The 27090-nt window shown below is 37.3% G+C and overlaps 1 protein-coding gene and 1 long non-coding RNA gene across 5 annotated transcripts; both read left to right on the top strand.

The window, feature by feature from the left end:
- Positions 1–7304: 7304 nt before the first annotated feature.
- LOC133715264 (glutamate receptor 3.6-like) lies at positions 7305–13119 on the top strand. Of its 3 annotated transcripts, none has more exons than XM_062141716.1 (8): positions 7305–7459; positions 7897–8136; positions 8239–8514; positions 8604–9961; positions 10039–10316; positions 10421–10452; positions 10677–11083; positions 12479–13119. In XM_062141716.1, exons 3-8 carry the CDS (start codon positions 8250–8252, stop codon positions 12905–12907), a joined length of 2769 nt encoding a protein of 922 aa, XP_061997700.1. In that variant the 5' UTR covers positions 7305–7459; positions 7897–8136; positions 8239–8249; the 3' UTR covers positions 12908–13119. The 3 variants fall into 3 exon arrangements, with proteins under 3 accessions (XP_061997700.1, XP_061997692.1, XP_061997684.1); XM_062141708.1 differs by having other exon boundaries at positions 7305–7520; XM_062141700.1 differs by having other exon boundaries at positions 7305–7753.
- A 4358-nt stretch (positions 13120–17477) lies between these two features.
- Positions 17478–22725, top strand: LOC133727156 (uncharacterized). 2 transcript variants are annotated; one of them, XR_009855039.1, is made up of 4 exons: positions 17478–17601; positions 17705–18399; positions 18518–18550; positions 18636–22725. It is a non-coding gene; the product is annotated as an uncharacterized LOC133727156 (long non-coding RNA). The 2 variants fall into 2 exon arrangements; XR_009855038.1 differs by having other exon boundaries at positions 17705–18550.
- Positions 22726–27090: the final 4365 nt, after the last annotated feature.

Below are 27090 nucleotides of genomic sequence, written 5' to 3'. Positions count from 1 at the left end.
AATTAATATGCTCATAACCGCTCATTTGCAACTTATTTTTTAAAAAATATGTCAGCTCTCACACTCTCGTGGGTATGAGCTATATCAGCTAATGTAAAAATTTTGGGAAGTTTATCTCCTCGTGCTTCAGCTCCCCTTAGAGAAGTAGAAGCGTATAAAGGGTTGACCGCTTTATTTAATGTATAAATGAAGGCGAATCGGGTTAATTTTTTTACGAAATACCTACTAATATGCTATAAATAGATGAGTAATGTCAAATTTATCGATTTCCAATTTCGATTCACACAAATCAAATTTATCGATTTCCAATTCCAATGTCAAATTTTTTTTAAAAAAAGAACTAAATCAAATTACGATTTAATTAGAAAATTTTAATTTTAATATATTTTAGTTTGTTTATTGATATAAATTAAATGTGAGATCGGTAATGTCACAGCCGTCCATCGGTAAAATAATTTTAATATATTTTAGTTTGTTTATTGATATAAATTATTGATATAATTAAATTACGATTTAAGTATAAATTTTACTTATTAATATGTTATAAATAGATCGGTAATTTCAAATTTATCGATTTTCAATTTCGATTATTTGGATCACACAAAATCTTTATATGTTTACTAATGTGGTCTAACTTGTTTATTAGTTGTATCAAATAATTTACATTCCATGAGAAACAATTTAGAGGAAATATATTTTATTAAAATCGACCGTTGGATGTTATCATGATAATAATATATGATTATGGTCAAAATTTCAGCTATTTTCACTGTTGTTTGGGTCTCGATCTATCAGGTCAATCCCAAACCCTAAATAACACATAAAATTAATATGCTCATAACCGCTCATTCGCAACTTATTTTTTTGATCTGTCAGCTCTCACACTCTCCTGGGTATGAGCTATATCAGCTAATGTAAAAATTTTGGAAAGTTTATCTCCTCGTGGTTCAACTCCCCTCAGGGAAGTAGAAGCGTATAAAGGGTTGACCGCTTTATTTAATGACGAAATGAAGGCGAATCAGGTTAATTTTTTTACAAAATACTTATTAATATGCTACAAATAGATGGGCAATGTCAAATTTATCGATTTCCAATTTCGATTATTTGGATCGCACAAAATCTTTGTATGTCTATTAATGTGGTCTAACTTGATTATTAGTTGTATCAAATAGTATACCTTCCATGAGGAACAATGTAGAGGAAATATATTTTATTAAAATCGACCATTGGATGTTATCATGATAAGAATATATGATTATGGTCAAAATTTCAGCTATTTTCATCGTTGTTTGGGTCTTGATCTACTAGGTCAACCCTAAGTACCACATAAAACTAATATGCTCATAACCGCTCATTCACAACTTTTTTTTTCGATTTTTCAGCTCTCACACTCTCATGGGCATAAGCTATATCGACCAATGTAAAAAAATTTCAAAGTTTATACTCTCATGATTCAGCTCCCTTTAGGGAAGTATAAGCATATAAATAGATGGGTATTGTCTAATTTATCCATGTCCAATTTTTATTTTTTGGGTTCGCACTATGTACACAAATTACTTTTTTATTTTATTACAAATATTTCAATGACCACTTTGTCGCCACTCTTATTGATGCATTGTTCAACCCCGCACTCTCGTATGCCTAAACTATATCACTGATGCAAAATAAGTTGTGAAAATGACTTTAATCATTAAAACATTGAATTAAATGTAAATAAACTTCAAATATTTTCAATTATCATATGTTTTTATTTATACTATTATTAAGAGAAGAGACTTGTTCGCTAAAGCTAAATTTTTACTCTAACTAGTAAGTAATTAACATACCTTGCTTTGAGATCTAGTTTTTTTGGTGTGATAGATCTTCCTTCGGTTCTAGTCAAGTATGGTAGCTTGATCAGGATAAATGGAAAATGAGAATTGAAGAATTCATACTAGCATTTTTGATGTGCGGTTATGCGCAAAAAGATTATGCCTAAACCTTCCTGCGCCCTCTATCTTTTATATATTTATCTAATTGTCACGAATAAAAGTATCAAAATTTAAATAAATAATTTACAAAATATATATTATTTTATAGAAATTACGTACTCACTTCTAGACTGTTGACCACCCACTTCTACACAGTTTCCAGTGTTTATTAAAATGGCTATGCAAAACAACGCTCTTAATCATTAATTTCCAGAATTTAATTAACAAACGACCAATTCGGGTTAATAAAATTTAACTTTAATTAAATAAATTTCGTACTGACATTCAATGTCCATAAACTAAAAATATTTTCAATTCTCATGCATTCTTTCGCTCAAAAACCGAAAACTTCTCATGTGTTCTTCTTTTCATAATAGTTGGGCCCATATCCAAGCCTAAACCAATGGTCAGCTCTAGACCCGGCCCAAACAAAGGCCCAAAACCCGCTCCAACCATCCAATCACTCCCGGTACCTTTCCCAGACCTGTGTTGCTTCCCGTCCGGCCGCACGCCGTGTTGGGCCGTTTGAGCCAATCGCTGGTGCCTCTTCGCCTTCCTCATGTTGTTCTTCAACACCTCGAACCTGTAGTCCTGCTCCTCATCGCTCGCGTACGACTTGCAGAATTTGCGCTTCAACAGCGAGAAGTGGTGCTTGGCTCTGTGCATCCGCTCGCCGTCGTGACCGTGGTGGTGGCCTTCATTGTCGCCGTCCACGACTTGACGGATCAATGGATTCCCGCCGACCACTTCAGCACGAGCGAGGAAGACGAGGAGAGAGAAGAACAGGAAGAGAGAGAGAGAGTTTGATCCATCCTTCTATTCTTCCCAACTTTCACAATCGCTCCGACTTCCAAAACCAAAGAAGACCAAGAGGCACAAGAACCAGAATCGATGAGCCAACCCTCCAGATTCTGGTCGCAATAGAGTACATTAGTACTCACTTCTCAGGGTCTGAGCAACAGGGTCGGATTGCCCATTTAGCTCTTTGGTTTTTACCATCTACAATTTTTTACCTGCAGAGTTTTTTGTTCACAGTCCACGTTGACTGTCAAAAGAAAAGTCATTTTAATCAATGACCCAGATGACTTAAGTGCTGACCCCACGTATTGTACGTCTCAGATTGAACCACGTGTCTATCAAGATTGTATGTGCAGTTCCACCACCGTGCACTGAAGAATTTTCGCTCTTCTTCCTCTCTGAGCTGTTCTTTCTCCCCCTCTCATAATTCATAATTCTTAACTCACAAGTCCACTCACAACAGCCACTTTTCTGGGTTTTCAAGGAGACTAAGATGCAGAGGTGAAGTTGAGGAGGGAGAAATAAAATGGGATCTGAAGTTCTCCTCCTATGTCGTTGGACTTTTGAACACCTCCATCAGTGAGTTCGCCAGCCTTCGATTAGCGAAGCCTAGTGGGTGATTAGTTTGATTACAGATCAATCTCACTGGTACCTTCAATCTCCAATCTCACATGTATTCATTGTTGAGGAAGTAAATGAGTTCAACCATAAAATAGCATATCAAAAGAGGAGGAGTAGTCTGGGTTTCTTTCATTCTTAATTCTCATATTTGATTTCTTGATTGTAATTCAATTCCTTACCACTCTCCAAATTCATGAAATATGAGCTTTGCATTTAAATCTTGTTTGCCGAGTTCATGAAATATACATGGCTTATTAAAGAGATTATGGCTTGTGAGATCTGTTTCTTTCGTTTGAATTACTATTTTGTTTTCTGGTTCTTGATATGGCATGGATGAGGTGTGTGTGTGTGAGAGAGAGAGAGAGAGAGGGAGAGAGAGATAGAGAGAGAGTGTGTGATTGGGAGAGGAAGAAGAACAGAAATAAAAAAATATAAAAAAATTCAAGCATCGAAGAGACAGAATTGCTCTTGAAATAACTGACATGGTAATAGAGTTGACGTCGTTATAACTGGAGGGTATGAAAATTGTATCGGGTTTGAATGTTGAGGTACCAATGTGATGGTTTTCAAGTTTGAGGTACTAAAATGATGAATGGACTTTATTTAAGGTACTATTTGTAAAATTTTCTCTAAAATATAAGATAATTAAACCATGGTTATCTAGAATTATGTTTTATAACACACGGCAGGTTTATATTGAGTGGTGGTATCACCACTAAAGTGTTGATGGTGAGCAAATTTAACTCTCTCTGAGTCTCAGTTGAGACCAGACAAGAGCAAGAAATGGATTAATCAGGAGAACGACAGATTAACCAGTGTCGTTACAACTAGACGGTGATGCATTCCAATTAGGTTTTTAAAGGGGCCTTTCATGCCACATAAATATGACAACTTTATTCATTCAAAAGTTGGGTTGGATGGAAATAAGACGGAGCTCTAAGTTTATGCATTTGGATTCCATGAATTTCAGTCGTGATAAAAACCTTACTTATCTATCTTGCTTACACATGTCATCTATTAGCTCCTACTTATGGTGCACGGTAGGTACTAGACTAAAGTTTCAAGCTTTTTGGGTTGATGGAAGTTGGAACAACTAATGACATTATGATTTATTAAGTCTCGACTTTAAATTCTTAGCTGATTGATCCAGTTTTGGCGGTAAAATGAGGAGTTGTTGATATCTGTTTGGTCGGAATGCTTTTTGATCCGCATAAATATTCCATCTCTCTTAGTCTTTAAGCATAATCAGTGAAGATAATCGTTCTCACTCAAATTTAATCTCTTCATAGAATAATGTTGAGTTCATTTGTCTTGCTCTTGTCTTTATGAAAGTAATGAAAGAAACTTTTATTAAGATGTATAAAGTACGACACTTGTTGAGATAGCCGGTGAGAGTCTAGATTAAAGAGTACAATGAATATTAATTGTCTCAAAGAAGTTCAAATGAGAAAAATTAAATAAATTAACATGCAAGCTTGGGTTAAGGCTAGGGCTTAGAACTTAAACGTTTAGAGCTTTTTCTTCTTCTTCAGCATGTCTAGATCAACCTTTACCTTCTCTATCAAGATTTTTACTTTATTCTGTGAGTCGGTGATACTGAAAGTGCAACTTTAGGGTGGCTTTAATAAATGTAATTGAATTCGTTTTTCTTTTAGAAAAGTGGCTTTGTATAATCACATATCCATGTCTCAAAATATCTCTAGAATCCAGTTAATGGGAAGTGGATATTTTATAGGATAGCTTGCTACATGATTGGCTGTGAATCTGTGATCATTGATCATATATACGTATAATTATTAGATAAATAATTAGGCACTCAAAAAGGAATTTCTTGACTTGAATTCATTTAACTATTGCTCCTATTGCTCGACCACGTACTGCTTACTAACTTTATAATTTTCTAATGCATATTAATTTTATAATTTTCTAATCTAACCATTTATGTTGTATAACGTAATATAAATTTTTTTATATTTTTTGGTAAAGAGAGAGATAGAAGAGGAGGAATCCTCTCCATCACTCCATGAGATTAAAGGAAAAAAGAATACAAAGGAGGGGGACCAAAAACCAAAACCTCCCAATCCAAAAAACAAGCATAATGAAATTCTAGCTAGTTAACGAAAACGAAATTGAGGAAGACCCAACCTATCATTCTCATAGTGCGAGAGGATAAAAGGAGGAGAATCCCACCACACCATGTCGGAAGAAGATGAACCATAGTTTGCTAAAGTATCAGCTACTTTATTCCCTTCACGGAAGATGTGAGAAGACCGAAATGTCATCATAAAGACCTTGAACAAACAATTATTCCACCTAACTCGAAGATTCCAAGGCACAAGAGAAGGATTACGAAAATAATCAAGTACCAAGGAGGAGTCAACTTCTAGCCAAATATGCTTCCACTCATGAACCCAAGCTATCTCAATTGCCTTGATAACCGCCATAACCTCTGCCGCCACAGAGCTAGGAATGTCAATATTAGCAGCAAAAGCTCCAAGAAAGCCACCTCTATAATCCCTGAAAATTGCTCCATAACCCCCCTTATTGCCTGTCTCATGCTTCCATGCACCGTCACTATTGATCTTGACCCACCCAATTATAGGAGGATGCCAAAAATCAATACAAAAATTAGCTCTGTAAAAAATCAATCAAATTGAAGACCTTTTAGTTATTCATTTCTATGAAATACATGGACAGTTCATCATAATAGTAATAAGTGTTGTTAGAACCATCCATTTGTTTGATTCAATTGGATAATTAAACAATTTTCGATTCGATTGATTTTTTTACAGAGAGATGATATTTAAAGGCTAATTTAAGATATGAACCGTTGGATTGTAAATTTATAAGTAAAAATATGTTAATCGACAATAGGGATGAATATGCTCGTTCACCCTAGAGATGAAACCTAAGAATTGTCCCTATTTATAAGCCGTTGATTTCTGCAGAAAATGTTAGCACATAAGAGCAACCTTGATGATATTGAATCATTGATCATCTGGGTGGACTGCAAATCACTCAACTCGACAACGAAAAGGGATCGAAGAAAGATGATTAATTGACATATCAAATACTGCATGTGAAAGTGTGAATTGATGATCAGTTTGTCGATCTCAGTCGAAGTTTTTGTAGTCCGGCAGTCCAATATGTATAGGCTAGATTCAGTACTAATAATGAAGATTTACGCAGGAGCAAAAACCCAGTAATGATTAGTACTCCATATGCAGAAAGTACTCATATATGCAATAGTTGGTGCACGCTATTTACATGTCTTGATGTTTAATCCTTTGGTATCAAATCTTTGACTAAAGCAGTGGTGCATGCTTCATGTATTCCATTATTGGTTGAATGATTAGATTGATGCTGCTCCTCTATGTTATTCTACAGTGCTCTAATGCACTACTGTTATTGCTAGTCTGCTAATGCCTTAGAAATTCTTAGTTTCATAGAAATTACACAACTGAGACCTATATATTGCTCCAAATACTATTTGGTCTAGTGACATAAGTCTTTTTTTTGTAATTGGGAAGTCGTGAGTTTGACTCACAATAGGGTAGTTGCTGTATATGAGTAGTTGATTTGATAAAAAAGAAAATAAAAAAAAAAAATCTGAGACCTATTGCTCTTGCCCTAAACCATCACGTGTCCATTATCAGATCATTAAGATCATAGAGTTTATCCTGCTCTTAAATCGAAAATGTTGGGCGGATAAGTGTCAAACTGAGAATATATGTTTCTTTTAGATATAAGCACAATATAGACACAAAAACATAAAAATGATAAATTCTTTTGATAATGCGTCACTATCTCCATCATGAAAATGGTAGATTGTCGAGTAATGCTGCATGTATCACACAAGCCCACTATATGTACTAGCCCACACAAGACTTTTTAACACCAAATTCTTCTAATTAACCTCCTATTATGCCAAGTTTCGTGTTTGATGACTTTAATCCACCTCTTTCCCTCCACTTTCTCGTGTTCTTGCTCCCCCACCACTGCCTGTCTCCGATCAATTCAACAGGAAATCAATCTTCGATACTGAGTTTCAGCGCCGGATGTGAGAAGGCGTATGAACCCTAGTATATTTTAGTCAAGTTGAGATCATGCACCCGTAAACAATCAACCACAGTTAATATTTTCTTATCTGTGAGAGTGGCCATCAAGTCAATTCAATTTGTTTTGCTATTGATTGCAATCGCTATTAGAAAGAGTTGTTAATAATCCACTATACGAAATTTGGAAGAGATGTGCTCATGCGCTTAAGCTTTATTAGCTGATGAGAAATGAGACGCTACATGCATATTTTGTAATGCAATCCTTAATATAATCCCATTACCAAAAGGAGGCATTTCCAAACACTTGTAAGAAGGCCCGTTACATGACCAAGATAACTTAGTTAATTAAGGATTTTCTTCATGTTGTGGAGATCCCATAATGATGTCGTTCATGTTGAAATAAGGTTTGTCTTACACTTTGTGTTTTCTGTGTTTAAAACCGTGTACAGGACAATCACGCCGCGGTGGACTTCAAGTCTTCGATCAAGATTATTGGGCAGCACTTCTTTACCAGTATTGCTGCACTATGTTGGTGCTTATATAATGACCAAGTTTGTTCATTGTGCATAACACATCCAGCCCTGGACTTACATACATGTAAAACACAAGAATTACACTATTTGATTCCAACTCCATCCTCTAGTTTCATCCCCTTTTGTGGAGATCTTATACGTTTGGATTGAGACCATGTAAGCTTTATTCATCTTTTCGATCTTTTATGTCATTTAGCAATGTGAATTTTTTGCCAATTTTTTTTTATGTACTAAGCTGATTTGGTTCTGAATTTGCAGAGTGATTCACCATGAATATAGCCTTGCTTCTGCTTTTTTTGGTTTTCTGTAAGGGTTCTCATACTAGTGGACTCATTACTAATGTCACTACAAGACCTGATGTATTGAACATTGGTTCGATGTTCACTTTCGATTCTGTCATTGGGAAAATTGCAAAACTTGCCATAACACTTGCGGTTGAAGATGTCAATTCCAATCCCAACATTCTCAATGGCACAAAGCTCTCACTCAAAATGCATAACACCAAATCGAGTGACTTCCTCGGAATCGTTGAAGGTACGTATGACAAATATTCTTTAGTCTTTCAACTTGTCATGTATTAGAATGACTGCATATATGTTTAACTTCTCATGTTTTGTTTGCAGCTTTGCAGTTTATGGAGAATGACACAGTGGCCATAATTGGCCCCCAATTCTCAGCTACAGCTCACGTTATCTCACACATAGCAAATGAGCTCCAAGTGCCTTTGTTATCATTTGCAGCAACAGATCCTACTCTATCTTCTGTTCAGTTCCCTTTCTTGGTTCGAACAACGCGAAGCGATCTCTTTCAGATGACAGCAGTGGTAGACCTTGTTGTTCACTACGAGTGGAGAGATGTCATAGCAATATATGTAGATGACGATTTTGGAAGAAATGCTATTGCTTCCTTGGGTGATAAGCTAGCCGAAAAGCGCTGCAAGATTTCATACAAAGTGCCTTTGACTCCCACAGCAACAAAAGATGAGATCAGAAAGGCACTGATCAGTGTGTCTACAATGGAGTCTAGGATTCTGATCCTGCACATTTATACTAGTTGGGGTCTGCAAGTACTTGAAGAAGCGCAGGAGCAGAAGATGATGGATAGTGGATATGTGTGGATTGCTACTGATTGGTTCTCCACCATTTTAGATACAGATCCTTCTCTCCCTCTAGTGCAAACAAACAACATCCAAGGCGTTCTCACATTGCGAATGTACACACCTGATTCACAACTGAAGACTGAATTCAAGTCGAGATGGAGCAACTTGACTAGGGCAAGAAGATTACTCAATAACACTTCTTGTGGGTTAAATACATATGGCCTATACGCGTATGATTCGGTGTTGCTTCTTGCTCAAGCAATCGAATCATTTTTCGCTAATGGGAGGAATATTTCCTTTTCAAATGACACAAATTTGAGGGAGTTAAGTGGTGGGAAGTTGAATCTTGATGCTTTGAACATTTTCAATGGAGGCAGGCAATTGCTCAAAAGCATTTTAGAGGTTAACACGACTGGCTTAACAGGGCCAATTAAGTTTGATGCAGATGGGAACTTACTCAATCCTGCATTTGAAGTCATCAATGTGATTGGCACAGGGACTAGAACTATTGGCTATTGGTCTAACTCCTCTGGTTTAAATGTTCTTCCTCCAGAAAAGCTCCAAATGAAGATGCAGACTAATGGCTCCAGCGCCGGTGCTCAAAATCTGTACAGTGTGATCTGGCCTGGACAAACAACTGAGAAGCCTCGCGGATGGGTTTTCCCTTACAATGGCAGAAAGCTCAAGATTGGAGTCCCCCGTCGAGTCAGCTACCGCGAGTTTGTGGGTATACAAGGCACTGATTTCACTGGTTACTGCATTGAGGTCTTTCAAGCTGCGCTAAATGAGTTACCATATGGTGTACCATACAAGTATGTCCCTTTTGGAGATGGTATCACAAACCCAGAAAACAATGACCTTCTGCACAGAATCCAAATTGGGGTCAGTATAAATAGTACTTAGACTTTTTGCTTAACATGGTATGTTTCTTTTAACTCGATTTTCATATCTTTGTGCAGGAGTTTGATGGTGTAGTAGGAGATATTACAATCACTACTAACAGAACAAAGATGGTGGATTTTACTCAACCTTATATTGAGTCTGGGCTAGTTGTGGTTGCTCCAATAAGGAAGATGAACTCAAGTGCTTGGGCTTTTCTGAGACCCTTTACTCCAATGATGTGGGGTGTTACTGGTGTTTTCTTCCTAGTTGTGGGAGCAGTTATTTGGATTTTGGAGCGCAGGACTAATGAGGATTTTAGGGGGCATCCAAGAAGACAATTTGTGACAATTGTTTGGTAAGTGGTTAAGTCCATGCCCAAATACAACATGTCAGATGCAAATCTTGGGTTTTGTGAACTTGAATCTTTCTAATTCTTGTTTTTCTTCTGGGCTTTTGCAGGTTTAGCTTTTCAACTTTGTTCTTCTCCCAGAGTAAGTGAAATGGCTTGTACTATAGTTAATTATGTAGCCATACCACTTGATTCGTTTAATGTTTTCTTTCCAGATATTCGACATCAAATTATATTCTGAGATTGTCAATCTGTCAATTTATCACATAATTATAGATTGACAGTTTAGACGGTCTGGCAACAGAACATTTTGTATATGCGTGAATCTCGTTTATATAACTTCCTTTTTTCATGGTGTTTATGCAGAAGAGAAAACTGGCAGCACACTTGGTCGCTTTGTGCTGATCATATGGCTATTTGTGGTACTAATACTCAACTCCAGCTACACTGCAAGCTTGACTTCGATCCTCACAGTGGAGCAACTTTCGTCACCTGTGAAAGGGATTGAAAGTTTAGCAACAGGCACTGAGCCCATTGGTTATCTAAGGGGTTCCTTTGCTGAAGCTTACTTAACCGACGAGCTGAACATACATCATAACAGACTCTTTCCCCTTAACTCGCCGGAAGAGTATGAGAAGGCCTTGAAGAAAGGTCCTAGTGCAGGTGGTGTTGCTGCAGTGATTGATGAGCGTGCTTACATGGAGCTCTTCCTCTCTAGTCGATGTGGATATAGTATTGTTGGTCAAGAGTTCACTAAAATGGGTTGGGGATTTGTAAGTATCTTCATATAACCCTTCATGTGCTTTGTTAATATTATTGCTTATCAAACAATAAATTTTTGTTACAAAAATACCAGTATTTTTAGTAAAATTTAAGCCTTAAAAAAATGTTTCTATAACTCATAAAACACTTTCAACTATTTTTATTAAATTTTTCAAAAAACGCAAATAATACTTTTAAAAGCCACTATCAAACAATCTTTATAGACAATTATCCTTAGAGGAGTTTTAAATACACACTCCTATTTTCTTAATACACACCCCATACTCAATACACCACATATTTAATTTTTCATTCTAATATTAGACTAAATACACAACCCAAATGACCTAAAATACCCTTAATCTCTAAAACCATGAAATATCCTATTATTTGACTGTATTAAGATTATTATTTAATATGAGTATTATATATTAGTATATTGAGATTTCATAATCTTCTTTTACATATTTTCTTCTATTTTTTGCTGGAAATACTCATATTAAATCTCAATATAATTAGAATGTTTGCATATGAGTATCAAGCATAGAAGAAAATACTAATATAAGATTATTATTTAAAAATATAAGATTTCGAACATTTGCAAGTCCTTCAAAATTTAAACTTTCAATATTGTCTGCAAAATTTACACTTTCATGCACTACATGTTCAGTATGTTTATGCAAGATGAAAACTAAAAACTAATAGGAAAAAAAAAAAAAAAAAACCAAATGCTTTGCTTTCTTACTCTACTCACTCTCACAACTTACTGGCTACCACCTCCAAAACGACGGTGGATCTCAATGAGATAGCTCTTGAGATCACGTTGAATTGTATTCAATACAAGATGAAGAATACATATCTCAACTAAAGATTGTTGAACGAGGTCTTCAAATTCATGTCCATAGTCGAAATTCAGGTGATGAAGTGCGGAGAAGAAAGATGTATATTTAGAAAAAGAGATATAGAAATGTGCGATTCAATTTTTTTTCTTCTTCTAATACATAGATGTCTATTTTGGTCATTTAATTTACTTATAAAATCTAATTTGAAATATAAAATAATAGGGATGTGTATTAAGTAGTTACGGGTGTGTATTTAAAATTTCTCTTATCCTTATAACCTAAAGAAAAGATAGAGTCTTTGTAGCCAAGATTAAAATAGAAAATGCATATTTGAAGCTCATGGTAACTATGTTGTATTTTTCCTTAGGCCCTTTATGACACAGGAAAACTAGGAATGCCCCATTTGTAATTCGTGTCTTAAGCTTTATTTGTGATACAGCGATCATGGTGCTATACATTGTCTAACTAAATTTTTAGTTGTATAATCAGATTATCTCGGAAGAAAACATTACCCATATTTTTGTGAGAATGCTAGATTGAACGCATGTTTTTGGTTTTCATTAGGCCTTTCCAAGGGACTCGCCGTTGGCAATCGACATGTCGACCGCCATATTGAAGCTATCGGAGAACGGAAACCTGCAAAAGATTCATGACAAGTGGCTAATGAAAAGTGCTTGCAGTGCAGAAGGAGCAAAGCAAGCAGTAGACCGCCTTCAGCTAAAGAGCTTTTGGGGCCTCTTTCTACTAAGCGGCATTGCTTGCTTTCTTGCTCTTCTTCTTCATGTTCTTCGCATGGTTCGACAGTACTACCGGCATGCAGATTCCGACATCGAGAGCTCGCAATCTACAGGACGACTGAAGTCGTTTGTTTCGTTTGTAAATAAGAGGGAACAAGAAGTGAAAAGCAGTTCCAAGAGGAGGACTGATAATAAAGCCTCAAATAAGATAGTGCATGATCAAGAATGCAGTAGCGATGGTTTCGATGAAAGTTAAGCTTGACTAGCTAGACGAGTTCTCTACGTACCGCTTAGCAGTCAAGTCCGATCCGAATATGTATACCTTAAATTTCATGCAACTTCTATCAAACAGTCAGGTGATCACAGAATAATATATAGTTGGCCTTTGGGTGGATGTAATCATATGTGAAATACAAAACTAATTAGCTGATATTGTTATCTAAATGAAATCTTAATCTATGTTAATTAGGGTTAAGTACCATGTAATTTCTATGTTGATCTCCTAGTCTCCTACACTTCTAACTTAAACACATCAAAACAAACCCTTAGGGGCCAACAAGCAGACACCTACGGTATGTGACTGACCTATGCATTTGGAGTATTGGACTGGACTTTGGGAACGGATATATGGACTATTGGGTTGGGCTTTAGACGTGGACAATATGAACTTGATTGGGCTATTGGATGTTGAAAGAAAGTCTGAAACAACTAATTCAAACAAGAGCTTTTTACCAATAACTACAATTGACTATAGTTTCTTCCCACAAGCAAGATTTATAATTTGTAACACATGCGGTGATAACACAGTAATGGCCCATTTGCACAATAATAAAACTGCACAGCAAGTTCTAATTAATTATGACAATTACCAAAACCTTCATTTTTGTTGTCTCCCAAAACCAAACCCGTCAAATCTATTTCTCCCAAAATCAAAACCTCTCTTCCATTTCGAAGAAGAAAGACGGTGAAACTAGGCCTCTCGAAGCTCGACGGTGAGGGTCGTCGATGAAGCTGGGTGACAAACCTAGGCACGACGAGGGCGAGACTAGAGTCTGAAGATCAGTTGCTATTGAGGGTAAGTAGCTTAGATTGATGCCTTAAAGGTCAGTAGCTTAAGAAATTTCTAGTTACTGAGGGTCAGTAGCTATAGTATCTAATTTTAGTGCTTTTTTTATTGAATTTTGTAGATCTCTTGTATAAGGATTAGCAGAGCGACCACACGTTCACCATCACTACCTACAGAGTCCCATTGGAGTGGTTAGTTCTTTATCTCTTTTGCTCATGTGATCTGTAGAAAGTTAGGGTTTCAAATCTCGATTGATGATTATTTTAGCTCGTATACTAATCCTTGTGATTTGTTATCATATTCCAGTCTTGAATTGCGTTTATCATCTAATTATCTGGTGAAAATTGTAGCACCGAGTGTATTTTTTGTCCTAGGGATGCATATATGGAACTAATCCTATTAAGGGTCAGTATCCTATTCAGAGTCATTTTTTTTATATATAAATTACTCTAGATTGTATGATTTTCTGTTGTGGTACTTCTACTATTAAGGACCATTTGTTGCGGCCATTTGATTGGTTTTACTAGATTTTGTGGAATTTACAAAATTTCATAAAGTTTCTAGCCGAACTACTCGATGCATTAGCTCATTCATTTTATAAATGGTTGATGTGAGGTGCTATGTGATTTCTCTTTTGCTTGTGCATAGTAGCCCAACCATGTAGTCTCTACTACTACTTTCTCTTATTGCTTGATATGAGGTGCTATGTTATATTGAGAAAAAAATTCAGTTTACTCTCCTGAACTTTAAGCTTAAAATCAGACTGGTCCTTAAACTTTTTTTTTAATCAGACTGGTCCTTGTACTCTCAAACAACATCACCCGAGTCCAAAATTTGAATCCGGGTCCAAAAATGACGTCACTTGCTGAGTTGGAGCCGACATGTGGGCTCACACAACTGATTTTTAAACCCTAAAGGAGGGCAGAATGCACATTCTTACAATAAAAAAATTAAAAAAAAAAAAAAAACTCAGAGGATTTCGTTCTTCTTCTTCTTGTTCTTCTGAACCCATCCAATTCCCTTTCTTTCTTCTTCTTCCACGCCATTATGAACCCATCAACACCCAAACTCAAACCCAATTGCTATCAGATTCAAATCCAAAACCCAACTGCTATCAAATTCAAATCCAAAACCTAAACTCAAATCCAGTTGCTATCAAATTCAAATCCACTGTCTTCAATCTCACCCTTGATGGCCATGAGCGGAGACTTCTTGGGATCGGAGCCGACGTACTGCTTCAGCTCCTGGGCGGTGATCTCTCCAATGACGAGGCGGAAGTGGACATAGAGGGAGAGGATGGAGGAGAGAGAAGGTGAGGAGAGAGAGAGGGAGCCGAAGAAGAAGAAGCGGGACTTGGTGGATCTGCACCTCAACGCCCGAACCCACAAAGCCCGCTCCGAGCCCAGCACCTCAACGCTCCCGGATAAGCGCCTCGACGACCCGGCCGGCCCTACCCCACGACCCGTTTCTGACTGAGCTTCCCAACCCCATCGATTAGGTCCTGATGATTTGTGTTTCTAGGTTCTGATGATTTGTGTTTCTAGGCTCTGAAGCCCAGCCGTGAGAGACGACCACCACCGCCTCTGCCTCCCTCAAATTCAACCTCACCTTCTTGATTTCGTGATCGATTCTCAAAGGCGGAGTAGGGGCTTTGATTTCAAACACAGAGAGAGAGAGAGGGAGAGAGAGAAATTGAGAGAGAGGAGAAACCAATGTCGTAGATTCGTCCTCCAACGGCACAGCGGCAACGCAACCTTAGTCGTCCCACCTCAATTCCAATTCGCAAGTCTCCACCGCCGCCCGATCGGCCTCCTCGGTGGTCGCCGATATAGAGAAGATGAGAGAGAGAGAGAGAGAGAGAGAGAGAGAGAGAGAGAGAGAGAGAGAGAGAGAGAGAGAGAGAGAGAGAGAGAGAGAGAGAGAGAGAGAGAGAGAGAGAGAGTATAGAGAAAAAAAATAGAAATTATATTAAATTAGAAATGTCCATTTTGCCCTCCTTCAGGTTTTAAAAAGCTGAAGTGTGGGCCCCCATGTCGGCTCCAACTCAGCAAGTGACGTCATTTTTGGACCCGGATTCAAATTTTGGACTCGGGTGATGTTGTTTGAGAGTACAAGGACCAGTCTGATTAAAAAAAAAGTTTAAGGACAAGTCTGATTTTAGGCCCAAAGTTCAGGGGGGTAAACTGAATTTAATCCTTATATTGAAATGATTTCTGGTGTTTTTGGATTCTTCATTTGTTGATTTAATGTTAGGTACATTATGGAGTGGACAATGCTCTGTAACAATGAATTTTGACAAGCATTCCATCTTTCTTGATGAATTATCAGGCTTTATTGTGCTTTTCTATTTCTCAAGAAGTTGAGGGCCGAATTATTGCCCAAGAAGTTCTCTTTCAAAAACAAAGGCACCAAAAAAACTGAGCTCAAAGAGAAGGTGAAGGAGAAGAGCCGGAGAAATTGGAATTCTATTTTCATTTTTCAGTAAATTCAATTCGTAGAGAACAGACTGGGTGTAGAGCGAAATCTTTGGGTGTCCAAAGCAATTGCTAGTTGCATACCAATTTTGTTTTGTTTTGTTTTTTTTTCATCGTCCTTGAATAGACAGATTTACCCTTGAAAATATGCCCGATGGCATACCCATTAACGGAGTCATTAATGGTAAGTACCAAAATTGTGTCGGGTTTGTAAGTCCAGGTACCATTGTTATAGTTTTGAAACTTCAAGTATATTAATTCTCAGTGAACAATAGTTCATGTACTGTTCATGAAAATTTTGCCTTATCAATTCATTGAGATTATGGAGTTTACCTTGCTCCTGAATCGAAAAATGTTTGACGAATTGAGTATAAAACTGAGAATATGAGTCGTTTACATATAAGCACAATATCAATACAAAAACATAAAAGATGAAAAATTCTTTTGATAAGATGTTACCAACCCCATCATGAAAATGGTTGATTGTCTAGTAATGCTACATGTATCACACAATATGCACTAGGTTATTGTCTTCTAATTAACCTCCTATTATGCCTAGTTTCGTGTTTAATGACTTAATCCACCTCTTCCCCTCCACTTTCTCATGTTCTTGCTCCCCGGCCCACCACTGCCTATCTCTGATCAATTCAACAGGAAATCGATCTTCGATACGAGTGTGCCGGATGTGAGAAAGCGTATGAACCCTAGTATAATTTTAGTCAAGTTAAGATCATGCACCCGTAAACAATCAACCACACTTAATACTTTCTTATCTGTGAGAGTGGCCATCAAAGTCAAGTTGAGATCATGCCCCCGTAAACAATCAACCACACTTAATACTTCCAAAGTCAATTTGTTTTGCTATTGATCGATTGCAATAGCTATTGGAAAGAGTTGTTAATAATCCACTACACGATTTTTGGAAGAGATGTGCCCACTTAAGCTTTATTTTTTATTCGACGTACGAGAAATGAGAGGGGACTCGCAAACCTTGTAATGCAATTAATATAATCCCATTTCCAAACACATGTAAGAAGGCCATTTATATGAACAAGATAAACTATTAGTTAAGGATTTTCTTCATGTTGTGGAGATTGTGGAGATCCCATTATGATGTCGTTCATCTTGAAATGAAGTTTGACTTGCACTTCGTGATTTCTGTGTTTAAAACCGTGTACAGACAATCACGCCGCGGCGGGCTTCAAGTCTTCCATCAAGATTATTGCGCAGCTCTTCTTTACCAATATTGCTGAAATATATTGGTGCTTATATAATGACCAAGTGTGGCTAACACATCCACCTCTGGACTTACATAGATGTAAAACACCAGAATTACAGTATTTGATTCCAACTGCAACGTTTAGTTTCATCCCCTTTTGTGGAGATCTTGTACGTTTGGTTTGAGACCATGTAAGCTTTTATTCATCTTTTCGATCTTCTATGTCATTTAGCAATGTGAATTTTTTGCCCAAATTTTTTTATGTACTAAGCTGATTTGGTTCTGAATTTGCAGAGTGCATGATTCACCTTGAATATAGCCTTTCTTCTGCTTTTTTTGGTTTTCTGTAATGGTTCTCATTCTAGTGGACTCATTACTAATGTCATTACAAGACCTGATTGTATTGAACATCGGTTCGATGTTCACATTCGATCCTGTCATTGGCAAAATTGGAAAACTTGCCATAACGTACACTTGCGGTTGAAGATGTCAATTCCAATCCCAACATTCTCAATGGCACAAAGCTCTCACTCAAAATGCAAAACACCAAATCGAATATATGGCTTCCTCGGAATCGTTGAAGGTATGAGAAATATTCTCTAGTCTTTCAACTTGTCATGTATTAGAAGCTTTGCAGTTTATGGAGAATGACACAGTGGCCATAATTGGCCCCCAATTCTCAGCTACAGCTCATGTTATCTCACACATAGCAAATTTGCTATGAAGGAGCTATATGATAAAATGCTGAAATCTGCGATGTGAGCTCGTCGGTATCGTAAGCCCTCTTTCCATTCATCTCCAAACCCTAAGTCCAAGTCCAATCAATCAAACCAATTGTTCTGGATTTATAGGTATAAGCATCGGAAAGGCAGGGTATCACCAAGGCTGCGACGGGCCGGTGGAGAGATCGGAAATCAGGGATTGAAGAAGAACCTCCTCAATGAAAGTGAAGGCTTTGGAACCCCCGAAGAGCGGTCACGAGGTTGAAGGTGCGTGAATTTCACTCTGTTTTTCTTTGTGCTTTTCTGGAATCGTTTTGATTGCATTGGATTGAAATTGATTGCGATTCTGTTTGTACATTACACTGTTTGATTTGAGCGGCGAAAGGGGGTACGCCTTTGAAGTTCACTCTAGGAAAAGGTGAGGGAATGTTTGGCCTTTCACTTGTATTCTAATAACTTAATTAAGTTGTGAGCTGATTGGATGTGATTTGTGGTTGTTGTAGGTGAACTGTTGAATTGAGCATCTGACTGGAGTCGATGCTACCCTACCACACTTTCCATCACTCACCGCAGTTACGGTTGGCTTCCAGAAGGTGATTTCATTTACTCAATTTGTGTGCTTTTGTAATACCCCGAAAAATCCAAATTAATTTCCGTGGATTTTTAGAAATGATTTCACAATAGTGGGAGCGAGTACGAGGCTCGGAGAAGTTGTGGAATTAGTTCGAACGATTAATTTTCGAAAACGAACGTTATTTAGGGGCACGCGAAAATCGACTTTTTATACATACAGAATTTGGGAAAACTTCCTTCATGAAAGTTGTAGAGCTCGTCGATACGATCTCGTGCATATGTAGAACACATTATTCGGAGTTCGTATGAATAAGTTATGATATATCGAAAAAGTTTCCAATTTAGTATATAAGCTTTCTTTTTGGGAAATATTCAAAATTAGATGTCAGTTTCCAAAATGGGAAACCGACACTTTCTCTCTCTGGTGTGCGTCCGAGCCCGAAGAAACAGAGCAACGCTTCCGGCCAACGTTTCTCAACCTTCCGACCACCAATCCACACCAAACCACCTCCCTTGCCTTCGACTCGACGCCGCCTACCAGCTAGACGTGACCTTGTCCACCGGAACGGCCTCAAATCCGGCAGATCGGAGCTGCAAAGTTTGAAACCGAAAACGGTCAACGCCGGTTTTCTCCTAGCTCCGGCCACCAAAACTCACGATCCTTAGCTCCCTGAACTCACCTCAGGATTCTGAACTAGCTTTACGAAGGATCGGGACAAGTTGTTGAAGTTTCACCTTCGTCGGAGCTCGATATTTTCTTGATCGGAAAACCACCTTCGAATCCGATTTTCTCGAGTTATAGACCACCTTTTCTTGTGATTCTTGGCCTGGTGAGTTCACCTTGAGATTATTAACAACTCTCAAAAAGGGATCGAGGCCTGAGGTTGAAGTTTTTACGTCGGAATTCAAGCTCGCCGGATTCTGGAAAATTTCCGACCACAAAGACTTTCGATCAAGATATATCGAGTTGTAGAGCGTCGTTTTGAGTAATTCTTGATCCAGTGAGTTCGCCTAGATGTTCTTAACAACTCTCCAGAAGGGATCGAAGCCTGAAATTGAAGTTTTGACGTCGAAATCGAACCTCGCCGGATTCTGCAAATTTTCGCCGGATTCTGGAAATTTTCCGGCCACCTCGACTGTTCTAGGTAATTTCCGACCACTTCCTTTCGTTTTCAGACTTCATGCTAGTTATGAAAGTGGATCAACTCGTCATTTTGAACAAGTTTGTAGTTGACAACTTTTGCATCGGAGGTGGTTGACCGTCGTTGACCGCCGCGTTGACCACCCACTGACCGCCGCTTGTGGCGGCGTATTCGACCATATTTCGAGTTTTTATTATCTAGGTGATGATCTACGCATCCTTACGAGCGTTTTGATATATTACAAGGTCATTTTAGAAAACGTTGATAAATAGTGGATTTATGTTTTGACGTTACTATTTAACGTTTTTACGTTTTATCTTCGGTTTACGATCCGCTAAGATCCGACCGTCAGATTTACTTCAAATTTGAATATGTTGATCGTATGACTGTCCCGATGACTTTGTGTGGTCACGGGCGAAGATCCCACCATTGGATCTTCGTATAATTGTGAAATAGTGATTCGGAAGGCGATTCGTGAGAATCTGACCGTCGGATTTTCGTATAATTTTGAGGAGATGTTTGTTAGAGTGATTCAAGAAGATCTGACCGTTGGATCTTCGTGATAATTTTGGAGGATGATCCGAAGGGCGATCCGTGAGGATCCGACCGTTGGATCATCATATAAATTCGATCTGGCCGTTGGATCATCATTAAATTAGAATCCGACCGTTGGATTTCCGTATATGTGTGGTTTATGAATGATTGCTAAGTTAAGATCGTATCTGACTAGGTGATTGACGGTTTGAGTTAGTGGACGATTGTGGATCGTATTTTGAGCGGAATTGAAGACGCAGCGGGATTATCGATGTGAGTAAACCTCACGTGGTTCATATTACGAACCGAGTACTTTTAATTAATTTATTTTTTTGTCGTCATTGTATTGTGTGAACTATAGTTGGTATTAATGGACATTCCTGTGTGAATGTCTATCTATATATATATATTATTTATGTGAAATAATATGTATTGTTGAAATTGTGAGATATTATGTACTGTTATGGTTGTGTTGAGTTTATTGTTGAAAAGCAACAATATTGTGAGAGGTATTAAATTTATTGTTGAGAAACAATAAATTGTTGATTTGTTGAGATATATTGATCTGTGGAGATCAATAGGTCACGGGGGTGACCATGGCATCTATTAGTGAACCACGCCCTTGTACCGGGTAGGTGGAAACTAATAGCATTAAATCGTGAACCACGCCCTCGCGCCGGGTAGGTGGAAACGATCAGTTAGAGCTCTAGTCTGTCTGCCAAATGTTGAGTGACCTTATGAGGGTAACGGGGAGTGACTCATAAGTGTATAATATTTATATATATATATATATTTATATATATATGAGAGTGAGAAAGTGAAGTGGTTTTGTGGTGATCATTGTAATTGTGATGTTTCTACATTTCTATACTTGAGTTAAAGGAAATGTATTTTATTAAATCAACAGTTCATTCTTGTTTACTCATACGAGCTGTCAAAAGCTTACCGGGTTTTGTGTTGTTGCAATCCCGGTACACTATTCAAATTGTGTAGCGGGTACTACTACAGGTCAGGAAAATCAGGAAGGTGATCGAGCTGCGTAGAGTAGCTGCAAGTGTGTTATTCTGATTTTCTATTGTGAGGTTTGTTATGCTCATTTAGAGCTTTACAATTTTACTTGTGAGAGTGAATTTGTAATAATAAACTCGAGGTCTTCGAGATTTTATATTTGAGTGGCGAGTGGTGTGTTTGTTCTGAGAAAAAAAAAAATTCAGAACGTTTATTTGATTAAGTTGTTAAATTCATGTTTCGGATTTGAATTTGTTATTCAAAATTCAGGGCGTGACAGCTTTAGATTTATGTTGGAATGAGTGATTGTTCTGGTGGTGATGAATGTTATTGTTCCAGAATCCAGAGCAATAGTGGTGCCTTCTGGATTCTTTAATTTGTCTTGCTTGTCTGGTAAAGTCCACATAGTTAGTCTGGATTTGTCTGGTAAAGCCACTTTTCCAGTTAACGTACAATTTATCCATCCTAATACTATACTTATTTTCACTTTGTTGAGATGTACTACTTAACATCCCTCAGGGACGGAATGAAATCTTGTCAGTTATGAATATGTGGCATTGCCAAGATGCAAAGAAAGGGGTCCTTATCCTTAGTGAGGTAATAACTATAAACTTAATTTCATGGTTCCTCCTTTTTCTTCTCATATTTTGAATTGATTTTGAGTTCTATTTGGCAAAAAAGAAAGAAGATACAGATCACTACTCAAATAAGCTTGAGATTCTGAAATTATGATAATTGGTTATGTAAAAGTGTCTCTTGATTCTGTATAGAAAGAGTTAAACTTGTATCTGATGCCATGGTTGTTGCTCACTTGATATCCAAGCGAATGAATAGTCAAGTATCATATCATTCAGTACTTTTCAGGTCTGACTTATCACTTAGCTTTTGTCCCCATTTGGGGAACTATGAGTTACCCTTTCTTCGTTTATGGATTTACATGGCTTGAATATGAAAAGGAGAAGATTAGAGGCTAGCAGTCCTGATCACTTGCTGACCAGGGATCATTTGCTCAATCACCGTCCGATTTCAATCGGACGGTGAGTGAGCAAAAATTTCATGGTCAGCAGCTGACCATTGGAACGGGATCGTAGAGGCTAGAACTGAAAATTGTCAATACGTGAAACCTTTTAGAAATGGTATGGAACTTTAGTATGAGAAATCTATTGCAATGAAGGACTTGAAAAGTAGAAAGCCATCTGTATTATCTCCGTTGCAATTTAAATATCATCAGAAGATGCAACTCTGAACTTGATTTTTTTAATTTAAAAAGTTTCTCATTTTTTCAATTGCAATGAGTGCATTTTGTTATCAACGCTGAACCATATTAAGCTTTCAGTTATCAAGTGGTTAACCTAAGATCTTGTCAAGCTTTCGTTTTGTAAAGCTTTCAATTGTACCATCAAATTATGTAATGTTTATTTATTAACAATTATAATGTTTATTTAATTTTGATGAAGAGTTTCTTTTACATTTGGTATGTTGCACTTCTATTTTGTTTCAGTAAATGTCTGGACATGATATGGCTAATGGCTGCAATATTGGGGTGACCCTGGAACAACTGGACATGATATGGCTAATGGGTGCACTGTTGGTGTGACCCTGGAACAATTGCAATATTACTTTGTCTAAACTTAGTTTATCTGGTAATAATTCGGGGGTTTTTCGTGCAGGACAATAAGCGTAGATGAGTAGTCTAGTTTTGCTCGGAAGAGAATGAGAGCTTGCATTTTGAATTTATGAGGTATTTGATATGACTGCTTTTGATATCTCCTTTTGTTTTGGCACTGATCCAGCATCTTCATCACATTAGTTACTTGATATATATAGTTTCATAATTGCAGGGGTTAATTGAGGAGTGGCTCCAATGTTGACAGCAATAGGTTTGGCTCCATCATTTCTGGCAACAGATTGAGTTCATATGTTTGTTTTAGTGAATAGGTTGAAAGCTGGAATGCAGTTTTCTATAGATTAGGATCAATATGCCGGTATTGTTAATTTGTTATTATATATGTATTCTTACACTTCAAATAGTTTTGTAATTGAAGTGGATTATTAACATTCAATGAAGTGTTTCTTTTTTGTTCTACTCTTAGTTCTGTTATACATGTTTTCCTGGACGGAAATGAATTGATATTTGTTATTTTAATTTTTTTTTTTTTTTGAAATCAGAATGACATTTACAGCGTGCAATGCGTGTCGTCAATTCAGCTTATTTACGACGTGCAAAATGAGCGTCGTCAATTTAGCTTATTTACGACGTGCAAAATGCACGCCATAAATTTTTGCACGTCGTAAATTAAAAGTATCATTTACGACGCGGTCTTTAAGGGCTTGTTTTTGCACGCCGTGAAATGTCATTTACGGTATGTTTTGCGCGCCGTAAATGACTTTTTTTCCTATAGTGAAATGAGCTCCAAGTTCCTTTGTTATCATTTGCATGCAGCAACAGATCCTACTCTATCTCCTGTTCAGTTCCCTTTCTTGGTTCGAACAACGCGAAGCGATCTCTCTCAGATGACAGCAGTGGTACGTACTATGAGTGGAGAGATGTCATAGCAATATATGTAGATGACGATTTTGGTAGAAATGCTATTGCTATGACATCTACGTAGACCTTGTTGTTTACTATGAGTGGAGAGATGTCATAGCAATATATGTAGATGACGATTTTGGTAGAAATGCTATTGCTTCCTTGGGTGATAAGCTAGCCGAAAAGCGCTGCAAGATTTCATACAAAGTGCCTTTGACTCCCACAGCAACAAAAGATGAGATCAGAAAGGCACTGATCAGTGTGTCTACAATGGTGTCTAGGATTCTGATCCTGCACATTTATACTAGTTGGGGTCTGCAAGTACTTGAAGAAGCGCAGGAGCAGAAGATGATGGATAGTGGATATGTGTGGATTGCTACTGATTGCACTATGTCAATAACCTCATCAGACGACAGGGCTCAGACGACAGAATGGTTGCTTTCTGTTGTCTGAATAACTTTAACGACAGAATAAAAAAATTATGTTGTCTGAATATAGTGATATACCATGGTAAATTGATTTTGAGAAAAATGTTTTGTTTCAGACAACAGTTTTCTGTTGTGTGTGTAATGGAGACTTGCTTAGTTTTGAAAGTTTTTTTTTTTTTTTTTTGGAAAGGACTGTTTGGTTTTTTGGTACCACATAAATGAAATTAGATCAAACAACTTAATCAAATCTGGCCCGATGGATTTCTCAGACACTGAAAACGCCCCTCTTTCAAACTTCTCTTTTCTTCACAGCACATCTCTCAAACCAAAACCACTGAACTGAAAAATCCAGCGCCAAGTCCAACATCAATCTCTTCTATTCGTTCACTATACTGCTGGTAAGCCATTCGATTAAGTGTTTATAGATTTAGGGTTTTTGTTGGATTGGGAATTTAGGGTTTTTTCGATTAACTGTTCAGCTCACTTTGCCTAGGCGAAGACGGAGGCTAGGTGGAAGACGGAGGTACAGTCCAACGACTTCGTCTTCATTCTCTCAAGTCTGATTGTCTCAACTAACTTCTGAAAACCCAAACCTCCTCAAAACCTTCAACCCAGTCTCTGTGACGGTCGACGGCAGCGGCACGACGACCTCGTCTTGTTCTCGCGACATCACTCTGTCAGTCTCGGTCTGTCCCTCTCTCAGATTCAATCTGATTTACCTTTTTGTTAAGAGATTGCTTGATAATTCGGTTTGATTTACTTTTCTCTAAAAAAGATAGCTTGATTTGATCTGCAAGCTTGAAATTTTATGTACTTGTTGCAGCTTTTGGTGGCGGAGCAGAAGAAAGAAAAGAAAAAAATCAGAAGGGGTCGGGAAAGAGAGGAGAAAGAAGAGAATAGGGATGTTAAGAAATATAGAGAAGAAAAGAAGAAGAAATAGGAAGAGGGAAGAAGAAGATGTTTATCTTCCGGAGGGTTGCTTTCTAAGGGAGAGGAGATCATAAACGAGAGAGAAGGAGAGAGACGAGTTTGTTTGAAGTTAAAAGGCAAGAACATGGTTTTGGGTTCAGTTTCTTTTTGTTGAGTGGCTTCTATTTTCCGGATTGTGTTTGTTTCTTGAGATTATGTTCTTGTTGGTTATTCTTTGATTAATAGCATGTTATTGATTTGGGTTAGTTCAATTGTGCTAGTTTTCCATCTTATTCCTGAATTTCATAGAAGTTTGAGAATTGAGCAAAAATACTTGAGCTTTGTTTCAATTCTATTTTTATTCCGTTTAGGATTTGAGGTGAGTGACTGACTTCCTTAATTACTTGATTTCATTGGGGAATTTTGGGTTTAATGCAATTTTGGATTTTCCGTTTGGTTTTCTTTCAATTTTTGCAGGTGATATATGAGAAATTTATGAATGCTATACGTGAAAGTTGGTGTCTACTAATATTGGTTCCAGGTAGTAATTCAGTCTCATCTGTTCCTTTTGTCTTCAAGTAATCAATTTGTATGAAATTTGATTGGGAAGCAAGTGCTTCAATCTCATAGTTTTTGTTTTTGTTTTTCATCACTATCAAGCAGAGTAGGTATTATTTGAGATTAGGATTAAAACTCTACTGCACCCAAGAAGCAAAGGAGCATGCAGTGGTAAATCCTTTTCATTAGTTCTAGGGATACTAGTGAATTGCAATGGTACTATTAGTTGTATCAGTAATCTACTTTTTTTTTTCCTGTTTTGTTTTTTATTTGGTGCATAAGGGCAGCTTTGAGGTTTTCTTTCTTTGATCTCTTTAAGGTCAGAAAAGCCTCAATTTATTCCTTTTGTATTTGTTTGCTAACATTTTCTTTGAGAGTTTAATATACCCGCCGGAGTTCGATCGTGAGTATTAGTACTATTTCAATGTCTGTGTCTTCTTAATTAAAGTTTTTGTGATTGAATTGGGTTGGTGCAGGTTCCCCTTCTTGGTGGAGCATTCTGCGCATGTACTTGGCATTTCTTTTATAACACCGAGTCTCTTGAGGTAAGATCATGTTTATAGTTTATAGTCTCTCGGTGGAGCATTCTGCGCATGTACTTGGCATTTCTTTTATAACACCGAGTCTCTTGAGGTAAGATCATCTTTTTGTGTTGATAGTTTATTTTTGTTGCTGAGATCATCTTTTTTGTTGATAGTTTATCTTCTTTGGCAGTGTCAAGTTCTACTGGCATGGTAGCTTTAGCTAGTCATGTTAAGTGCTTGAAGCTATGGAAGTGATTTAGTCCATCTTTATCTATCACCTGCATCACACATCCTGAAATAGTCTACTACAACATGCTTTTGTCATTTCTGTATATTGGGTTATAGTATGTCATAGTAAGTACATAAGAGGGTTTTTAGATCTTAACAGTCCCAATTTACCCCATAGATGAGCTTACTGCAATGTCAGTAACAAAGGCGGGTTGTGTTTTTTCGTCTGAACTAAATTATGGAAAATTCGTCTAGCATTTTGGTATTATTTGGATGGAAATTGTTTAATTAGTATACATAAAATACTTATACTTGCATTCATACTCCCACAAATATGTAGCTCTGCTGTTAGGAATATCTTTTGGCATTTCAGGTTATTAAGCCATGCCTTGTATTTGCAATTGACTATTTTATGAATAAAAAGTAATTGAGCAATGAGTACATGATCTCTAACTCTTTGTTTGTACTTGCAGTTTTTGCCCTTGGAAAGTTAATGAATAAAAATGAAGATCAGAGCTAGCTTT

Source organism: Rosa rugosa, chromosome 1, assembly GCF_958449725.1.
Source record: "Rosa rugosa chromosome 1, drRosRugo1.1, whole genome shotgun sequence".
Taxonomy (NCBI): domain Eukaryota; kingdom Viridiplantae; phylum Streptophyta; class Magnoliopsida; order Rosales; family Rosaceae; genus Rosa; species Rosa rugosa.
Note: the sequence above shows the minus strand (reverse complement) of the source record. Positions and strands in the feature narration are given on the sequence as shown.

Coding starts and splice junctions, on each gene's coding strand:
- LOC133715264 (XM_062141716.1), top strand. CDS start 8,250: ATGAATATAGCCTTGCTTCTGCTTTTTTTGGTTTTCTGTAAGGGTTCT. Junction 10,453..10,676: donor AACTTTGTTCTTCTCCCAGA/GTAAGTGAAATG, acceptor GTGTTTATGCAG/AAGAGAAAACTGGCAGCACA. Junction 11,084..12,478: donor CTAAAATGGGTTGGGGATTT/GTAAGTATCTTC, acceptor GGTTTTCATTAG/GCCTTTCCAAGGGACTCGCC.